Consider the following 9976-nt stretch of genomic DNA (forward strand, 5'->3'; position numbering starts at 1 on the left):
GTCAACAACCACCGCGCCCAGGTAACGCCCTTGTACTAAATAACCGGCAAGCGCGCCTTTAGAAACCGAAGTAGTTAAGTGTTCTTGCAGTTGTTTCGCTGCGAAAGAATATTTTCTAGCTTATAAAACTATCTTCACGCCTTTTCACAGCGTTTCTTTCAACTTTTACGTGAATTTCAGCTTGAAAAAATTTCAGATATATTAAGTCGCCCTGCTTCACTACTTTTACTACTGATTCACCCTGCTTCAGGACCAACGATATTGTTACGGTGTCTTTGGAGGTATATACATGATGTATATACACGCACTATATACCGGTCAAGTCAAGACAGTTAATATGGCTGACCAACACAATCGCGCACCAACCAGCTTCTCCATCTTCTTCCTTCGCCTTCACCATTCATCTCTCCATAACATCATGAATGCTATAGCCAGAACATTCCCAGCCGCCTGTTTGTTTCTTCTAGCAGTTGTAACGCCTAGCGTAAAGCGCCGCGTCATCAACCGCACAATTCACGTTCTTATTCTTTCCCTAGCGCCCAGCAGCTCAGGTGTCCGCGGAAATGTCAGGCATGTACAATCGTGAGCAATATGAGAGGGAACACCGGATCTGTATTTAATCGACGATTACCAGCAATGTACCGATACGAATGTGGCGTACTGAATTGCAAGAGATGTCTTTCCGCTTGAGCATTTAGTGTTACGGATACTTTAGCGCTTTCTGACTGCATTTAACTTCTATGACATTTCAAAGGTAACTTCAGTGTTCCCTCTCATGTTGCTCTCGACTGTACAATGCCCGCGGCCTTACCCGTTATTGTCAGAAACAGGGAACAGTTTTATGCAGTACTCAATTTTTCGCATTGTTTCGAACCTTGAGAGTAATACCAAGACAGCCGCCGCTATTTTTTCTCCGCGCAGGTACACAGGAAGACCTCCTCCATCCTTGGACTCTTTGCAAGGTGCAGCAGCTTCACGGCGAAGATGCATCATCACAAGGAGGCTGACAGACACCTTGATGCAGAATGAGTGCGCGTGTGACAGTGTATATGTGTGCGTGTAAGCATATCCACACAAACAGGCGTCAGTGCGTGTGTTTGTGAAGACGCACATTACTGACGAGCATCGATGCCCACCAACCACCCGGTAACCGGCTTGTTGGTTTGCCTCGCATATCATTCAAAGCGAGGCAGCTGTAGACCAACACGCCACGCCACATGCCTCGTTCTGAAGTGCTCGTGCTGGCGAACACTCTCAGAGCAAAGGCTTCGTCATTTTATCACTTTACCGCCGTGAAAAATCACGGCCTATCAGCCTGTGCGAATGGCTCCAAAAGACTTCCGTGCGCTTGTCCCGGTAAATTGTAAAGCAGTTTACAGAGGCCTTCAAAAATCGGATAAATTTACATTTGTCCTTACTACGCACTCCCGAAAATGTTTCGCCGTACAGTATACTTATGGAGCATTCATCTCTGTACAGCAAGCAGCATAGAACTTTACAGTACAACATCCATTGCGAGCGCTTCCTATTAGGCTTGTGATCGTTGTAAATGCCGGGTTGCGCAGTTAGGCATAGATTATGCAATCGTTTATGCTAACAGCAGATGGGCAAGCGTACGGATGTCTTCGACGCAGGGGTGTGCGAATACTGATACCTGCGAACACGAATCGCATGCGAATACGGCAGAAAACCGACTTCATATATCGAATCGAGTGTCGAATGTCATCGTCATCGTCACCAGCATCATCAGTTTATCTTGTGACAACTGCAGGACGAAGGCCTCTCACAGTGATCTCCAAGTCACCCAGTCGTACGAGAGGTGACTCCACTTTAGGCCTGAAAATTTTATCATTTTGTCGCTCCGCGTGACCCTTCCCGTCCTCGGCCTCGTGTGCATCGTTAAAAAGTTGCAAAATGAGCACTAACAATAGTTTTCATTTCCTTTTTCAGCAAATTAATGAAACTGCACGTCATTGAGGTGCAGAACATCGAAGATACTTTTAGTGATGCCTTCATTACAAGTTATCATGAGGAAAATTAACTGCTTGACGTGTTAACAAAGCTGGCACTCTTTAAGTGCTGTAACAACACGTCCGAAAGTGGAAGAGACCTTCTCCCTTGTACAGTCCAGTGTGATGCAGGCACATTGTCATTTCTTTTTTCAAGCATCTGAACATTGTTTAGGTAACATTTAAGACGGTTGTTTTATTGTATCTATTCATAGAACGAGAAAGTACAACATGTGCGGTATAAGAGACCCGCGGAATGAAGCTCGGTGAAAGATAAACCGTCCCTGTCGCCAGGGCGAGCTGAACAGGCTGTAACGGAGCACGATGGTCATGCACGTGCCACGCGTATATTTCTCAGTTATTACATTAAAACATTTTCGATTGCCGGGAAAGCAGCATCACTGTGCATGAACTTAACGGTGGTATGCAGTAGCCGCAATCTCTACAACGTAACACAACGGATACGTATTAGCGACGTTTTACTTTTAAAAATAAGAACGAATAGCAATCGTAAGTCGTCAGTCGTTCTAATATCCAAATTTGTTGGAACATCCGCCTGTTTTAACCCCATATTCAATCATAAAGTCGAATAATCGTAAAGATCCGAGTGTGCATTTTTAAAATCGAATATGCTTCAATTCGATTAATCGAATATGCTTCGTGTTCGAAATCTCGAATATTCGCACACCTCTGCTTTAATGTGAAGCATGCACAGGGTTGTTTGCTTAGGTTCTTTTTGTACATAAACACCTTGCAGCGAGAGGCCATTTTTTAATGCTTGTCGTGTACGTACATACATGACCTCGCTTATCATGCTTGGCACATATATTTTACACGGTATTGCCTTTGCTAGACAACATCAGGATTACTGCTTCCTCTTGTATGCATTCGTCACGGAGAAATCAATGAGACGTTTAACAAGTTTAACGTATATGTTAAGAAAGTTTTTATTTCGCGTTTAGTGTATCACACGCTGCCATCAGAATTTCTTTATTGTTTCTTTTGCGAGTGCCAAAATTAACGCGCTATCAAACGTAAGAAGATTACGCGCAAGATTATCTATGTCAACGCTGCATTCTTGTCTAAGAGTAATTTTTTTCCCTAAAACCAGAAAAAAATGGGTCATCTATACCACGAAAGATTGCCGTTTGATCATCATAATGAGCGCTCAGCATTAAACGTGGCTTATTTATTTTTGTAGATCTTGTGGCCGTTACAAACGCAAGGTTAAGCGGAAGTGATGTGTTTTCTTAGCCTGTACTGTAATTGTTTACTGCGTTGTGATGAGCTTGTTGCTATTCAAAGCGTATGTTATGGTCATGTGGCATTCTATTCGCGATATTTTGCTCCAGCTTGTGTTGTGCTGAAACTAAGGCATTCTTATGAAAATGTGCGCAGCGCAATAATGTTACCTGACAAATTCTCTATGTAGCTGTTTCTAAATTAGGTTGACAAAAAGGATGCTGGCTGCTCACTATTTCATTTGGGTGACGTAAGGAAACAAATGCAAGTTAATCGTTGCCGTATGCTAGATATAGTATAACCTTTCACAAGGAACTTTAGTACCACAAAATACCAGGATGGGAGTGAGAAAACTTCCATCTAGGTAAGCGGTTATGGAAAAAAATGATAACTGCAAGTTGGTCGAATAATTTTTCAAAAACTATACATTTCCAATACGAAAGGATTTAAAAAGCGAAGTCGTTTAAGCATCTCAAGCGGCTCTCTCCGAAATAATCTCGTATCAAAGTGTTTATAGCTCAGCCATTGAAAGTCACATTATAAAAAAATTGAAGTTACCAGTCTCCTGGTTTTTTTACACAGTATAATTACGAGTGTTTAGTTACTGATAAACGTGCGTTAACGTGAATAAGTTGTAGGTGTTTCCTGGCAGTTGAGTCGCTAAGCTGTTAAGTCGTTAAGAGTGCTAAGTTGTGAACAGTAGCATAACTGACGCTCACTGATGTTTTTTTAATCCGTTTTAATCCTTAATTGCATCCATCGCAGCCAACACTTGATTTATAACTGGATTATAACCCTATTATTTTGCCTATCCGGAAAAGCTAACGAGATTTTCCGCTCATCGAGGCTCGTAACCTTTATTCAGTATTATTACATTTTATCTGAATAGGTGCCAGCTGCAGTGAAAGATATAAAACTGTAACCAAAAGATAACTTTTATATAGGTAAACTTCATATAGGTCGTAATGAAGAAAAGACTTTTCAAACGCCATTTAAGTGTAAAGAGTAGCAGGGAATGCTTAACCGAACACAACTTATGGTTCTTATCCTTGCGCTACTTCATGTGAGAATTCACGAGTGCGTAGCATGTGGATTCAGTAAGGTACTTGTGCAATGTTTCCGTGCGAACGCCCAGTTGTGCCAAAGAAGCGCTGCCAACATTCTTAACGCGTCCTAAATACTTTGCACGTCCTAAATACAGCTGAATGTTGAAAGCAATTCATGTGAAATAACACATAAAAGCTTGCTTAGATGACAAATATGTGTTCTCATCTTCAATAGTTTTTTCGAGAATAAATTTCGATGAAACCAGTAAATCGCTTTTATTGCTCGAGCACTCTCTTTTCTCTTTAGTTGTTCATTTTGACGTCATTGGTAAAACCTTGCTTTCCGTCCCTATGCAACAAACTGATAAGTTATTTTTTGACATACTAACCATACTCCTAAAAACGGTGTCACCTGTCGCAGCTTATAAATAACATCTTGTAAACAATTCCCGTATAACTGTAATGTCTGTGTTCTCAATAAATCATCGGAAGAATTCTATGCTCACTTACTTAACATTATCTCTTTGTACAGCCATGCGTTCTTTCAAAATTAAGACATAAGGGAACAATTCATTTGTTTGTAGATGAAGAATGCCGCTTTGCAGTGATGCCTCTTCATCTTTGAATGTGTTCTTGCATATGATATTATTAACCCGCAGTGTTGATCAACATTAAGATGCTGCTTTTTCAGGTAGTTGGAGTCCCTTGGTAAGAACTGGCAGTCAGTAAATGCGAGAATGAAGTATTCGTAAACGACGAGAAAGCAATTTCGAATAATTAGCCAGTGTTGTACTCTTCCTTGCCAGCGCTGGGGCTTTCCTATTCCTTTACATTGCTTTTTGTATGCCTAAATCTCACTTTCCACATTGCTATGCGTTACGCAAGGATGACGTCACTCGATCTCTTTGTCCCAGCTGTTACGCTGGAAAGTAAAGTGAGGTGGACTGCCGCAGGGCTAAAGTGTCCGTTGGTAAATGAGCCCTTTTCTCCTGGCAATCAGAAGTGCACGTTTGCATTGGCTCCATTTTAAAGCGTTATAAAGGTAATCATAAATTAAATAAAACGCAGTTCTGCGTACAAAACGCAATCTGCGATTTTTGCAGAGGAAAACGAAACAACTCATTGTATAGTTTCGGTGTTCTGGTGCTTGTAAAGCAGAGATTCATACACCGTTATATACAATAGTACCACCCAGCACGTGCCTTTAAATAACGCTTTTCTTAGAGAACTAATGTAAACCTCCTACAATACACGTTATAGGGGACTTGTCTCCCACGCACACACTGTGCCTTTGTGAGTTCAATTTAAACTGAGCCTCTGAGGGCAGCAAAATGGATCATAGCTATGAGTGTACGACCGACAGCTTGTACATAATGTTACAAATTCGAATTCACGCGAAACCAACTTGTTTCTTTGGCATCTACCAAGTGTTTTGTCTACAAGAACACCGCTCAAATGTGTTTCTTTCTCTCTTTTGCATGTCGTGCACCTTCAGGCAACGCTTCCATTACTTGAAGAATTCGTAATACATATAGCAATAATTCATTTTGTATGCTGTTCAAAGAATGCCGGGCAACACTTAGTCTTCTTTTCCGGGCATACCTTCCCAGCATCTTTTCTTTTTTTAACACGCACGCCGACGTCATTCATTTTTGAGCGTTTATTGGCATGGACCTTATTTATAGAAACAAACAGCCAAACGCAAGTAAGCCTACGTGGAAAGCCACTACACATGAAAAGAACAGTTTCTGCGCACGCCGAAAAAAAAAAGATGTTCAAGGACAAAACGCGGCTTGTTATTTTTTTCTAATCGAAGTTGCAAATTAACCGTGCTTTCTTTTTCTGTCTGTGGTAATCACCGGATTCGTGATCACTGTCCCGTTGTGGGTATGTGCCATGTGTTCCTCTGGGCAACATCAACATGGATTCGTCAATCACCCAAGCTGTACCACAGCTTGTACCACAGGAAGGAGACATTGTGGTCAAGTTAACCGCAAGAAATGCTATGGGTAGGTGCTGATTTCTGTGCCTTCCCTACTGCCAGTGAGTAGGATTCGCGGGATCCCGACATACGGTATGCTGGTGAACAGCGCTAGTGCACGTACCGTCTTTCAGAAACGCCTTGCGGTAAGCCGATGTTTCAGAATGTACCGTTCATCATTTTACAAAATTACAAATAAGCTGATTCAAAATTCATATGCGCAGTGCAGCACAGCTACAGACGACCACTTAAACAACTTGCCTTCAAGTATTGCAGAATGGCCTTGAAGACCTTCTGTGTTGAGGAGATGCGAGGTCAGGCTCTCAAAATCTTTTATTCCACAAAAGGCCGATCATCAAGTGTGCTCAAGGCACCCTGGACAGTCTGGCGGTGTTTTTCAAACCGGGAGCAGTCATCTGCACTCATGCTGACTACCTCTCTGTCTCTTGCCTCCTCGTTTCCCTGGCCTCGTGAAGGATATCAAACTACAAGAATCCGTTGGTGGGCTAGTTGGTACATGTCTTGACATATACTAAGTATGCGCAACGCAAAGAAACGAAGACAGACGACAAATCAACGACGTAGACTGGCGTCAGTCTCTGTCATTGATGTGTCTTCTTTTGTCTTCGTTTCTTTGCGCTGCACAAAGTATATATCAAAGCAAACTACACAGTCTAGTCATCCTCCCTGCCTTTTCTTCATCCCTGGTCTCTGTGTAAATGAGCTTGTCGAAACGACATTGTCCTTACACGTTTCGTAAGCAACTCGTACCTCTTAATGACCGCTTGTGTAGCACGCAGTATGTGCGAGCACATGCGCTCCCTAACCTGTGTCGCCGTACAAACCCTTTACATTTCGTCCCATCGTACAGGAGAAGACTATAGGTGATTGTGACTGACACTATGAATTTGCTTGAGCTTATCCCTACTATCTGTCGACATCGCGTCGTACTATGCAGAAGCTGACCTGGGTGAGCTCATCGAACGGTACTGGTACGACGTCCGATTCAACGTTTTTATCGAGGGTCGTAAGTCCACAACTTATTGCGTCAGCACCGAGCAGCCATCCACCGTTCACCTGCAGCAGCTCAGGCCCATCGAGATCGCCAAAGGACACTACGAGGTATACCCTCTCGATTTATTGAACGATTCCGCATTGTCATGTTTAGGTTCACAACGACGCTGTCTTTCTACAATAAAACAAAATAATAGCAGAGAATGTCTCGAACGCGAGCTGTCGTAGTGTTTAAAGGGGCCCTTTAAACAACACTTTTTAACATGGTGAAAATTGCCGCCGATCGGTAGTCAATGCTCCTGCGAACATGCGAGCAAAACATTATAGCCCAGCACGCGGCATGGAATTTATAATTAAATTTCAAGCTCAGCAAGAAATCACTCACTTTTCTATCGACAAACGACGCCATATAGGTTACCAAAATCAACTGCGTCACATACCCAAAGGTACATGGACGTGGCCATTGGCCGATTTGAGCATCGTGGGCTGCATAGTTTTACCGTGGCCCCCGTGGCGGGCCGCGACATGCTCGCGCCGCGTTGTAGAGTTTACACTCGTGATCACACCGAAAGTAATCCGTGCGTTTAAGCCTCCAAAGAAAAAAAAAAGTGCTCAAGGCCATGAAGCGCGCTGACGTACGGACGTAGCTTCTTGCCCCTTGTGTAGCTTTGAGCGCGCTCGCTGGGACAAAAGGAGAGAAGAAGCGCTTAGCGTGTGCGACAAATTCCTGTACCTCCACTGGTACTTCACGGATTCTAATAATTTTTCGGCAGTCGATTCGTGGGGCAGTAAACTCCGATAGTGAGGTCATTCGATTATTAACAAGAAAGGTGTTGCAAGGCCTCACTCAATGGAGTGAGACATAGGCATAGCTGAACACATGTATTACTTTGTTACATTATTATGAGAACGCACAGTCAACAATAGCCAAGACTGGCACGATGCGTCTACGGGCCTCTAATGCTCGACTTAGAGTTGATTACGGCTTCGCAATTCACTACCGTTTTCAAAATTAATCTTGTTCGTTACATATCGACTCGATTATAAGTTTATATGATAGTTTTTATGCCTTAACTTACGAGTTTTTTTTTCTGTCCTTTAAAATGGTGTTTACGTAATCTACAAAAGAATATTATGAAACTCTGGTTTAGTTTCCCTTAAAAGTGTTCGCATTAAAATGTGATATAGCTCTACAATGGTACAGCAGTGCTTGAAGGGGAAGCTTTCATTTAGGGCCTCCCAACACCGATCCCCCTATTCAAGTGCATCTTAACGCAGAAATATTTTTACGAAACAGCCACTGTACCAATTTGCATGAAGTTTGTTGCATAAGAAAATGTCACGTTCTAGAGGCCGTTGCAAGCAGATTTCTGATTTAATGCGTGTATTTTTTTACAAGTATTGCTGGGAGTTGGGAAGTTCGAAGAAAAAGTTTTGGAAAAACAAATTTTACAAATCCGTGACCCTTCACCAAAAAGAGAGATATCTCAGCTCGGCAAACTGCATTCGTTAGGTCGCATAAAACTTACAACTCATGATTACCGATTCACAATTACATAAATTTGGTATAACTTTTAAAAGGGTTCTGCATTATTCTTCACTCCCCAGAAATTAGCGGTATATTACGAAGCCGTGCACTCTGCATTGATTTGATCCTATATGAATGTATTGATAAGAGCATGTTATAGAATTCCGATGCCGCGTTTCTTTTTCCTTTTTGCTGTCACATATATTTGTACACTAAATAAACGAGTTTTTCAGTTATGTCTCACGATCAGTATGACTGGTTTTCTGGTGCTGAACACTGGACTTCGCACGTGCGACCTTAGCTCGCAGAGCCAAATCTTTCTATTAAGGCGTTACTGATAGCAGATATACTTATTCGTGGCGTTAAATTCAATCAGCGAGCTCCATCTCTGTTCCGCGGTTTAAGTAGAGCGAAATATCACCATGTTTCATTCGTGCTCATGAAACGAAGAGCCTTGTTAATGACCCCACCTTCACAAAAGCCTTCATAATTATTTTGATTTTTTTTTGTTGACTTTGTTTTCAATAGACTTTTTGTTGACATGGTACTGAATAGCATGCTCCATTTTGGTAAGGGATGCATGGTTCTGATCAATTTGGCATCCGGTATCTTTACAGGTCTCGTTGCTTATCCTAGCGTCCAAGGAACTGCCGGAGCTCCAGTTAGAGACGTGCGAGCTACCCAAGCTCTTTCTGACGATTAAACTAAAATACGAAGTCCGAGACTGGAAGACACCGCCCACGAAGGTTCGCAAGGGCATCACCTGTATCGGCTACGTAATCGACGAGGACGAAGAGTTCCACTACAAAGAGTGACCACGGGGTCACCACGTGATCATGCCTGCTGTCGATAAGACGTTGTTACTGGTGAGATTATGCGTTCACAAGCTGTGCTAATAAAATGCGAGGTTTTACTTCGCGTGCTGCTAGAAAAAACAACGCGGACACACTGATTTCGCCTTGATCTCACCCTGATATTGTTTTCTATGTTGTTTACGTTCTTTGTATGTTTGCATCTAAGATATATATTCGATTGATTGACAATACGCAATTCCTATACGTACTCACTCCTGCAACATCTCGCCATTCGAGATGGCACTATATGTAAATAAAAATAAAACAATGATCGCAGGAAAAGAAAGACTATGCCCATGAGA

General features: G+C 42.4%; 1 protein-coding gene across 1 annotated transcript; it reads left to right on the forward strand.

The window, feature by feature from the left end:
* The first annotated feature begins 6178 nt into the window (after positions 1-6178).
* Positions 6179-9658, forward strand: LOC125758719 (uncharacterized). The gene is made up of 3 exons (XM_049416297.1): positions 6179-6306; positions 7237-7400; positions 9438-9658. Exons 1-3 carry the CDS (start codon positions 6219-6221, stop codon positions 9633-9635), a joined length of 450 nt encoding a protein of 149 aa, XP_049272254.1. The 5' UTR covers positions 6179-6218; the 3' UTR covers positions 9636-9658.
* Positions 9659-9976: the final 318 nt, after the last annotated feature.

This window comes from Rhipicephalus sanguineus, chromosome 5 (genome assembly GCF_013339695.2).
Source record: "Rhipicephalus sanguineus isolate Rsan-2018 chromosome 5, BIME_Rsan_1.4, whole genome shotgun sequence".
Taxonomy (NCBI): Eukaryota; Metazoa; Arthropoda; class Arachnida; order Ixodida; family Ixodidae; genus Rhipicephalus; species Rhipicephalus sanguineus.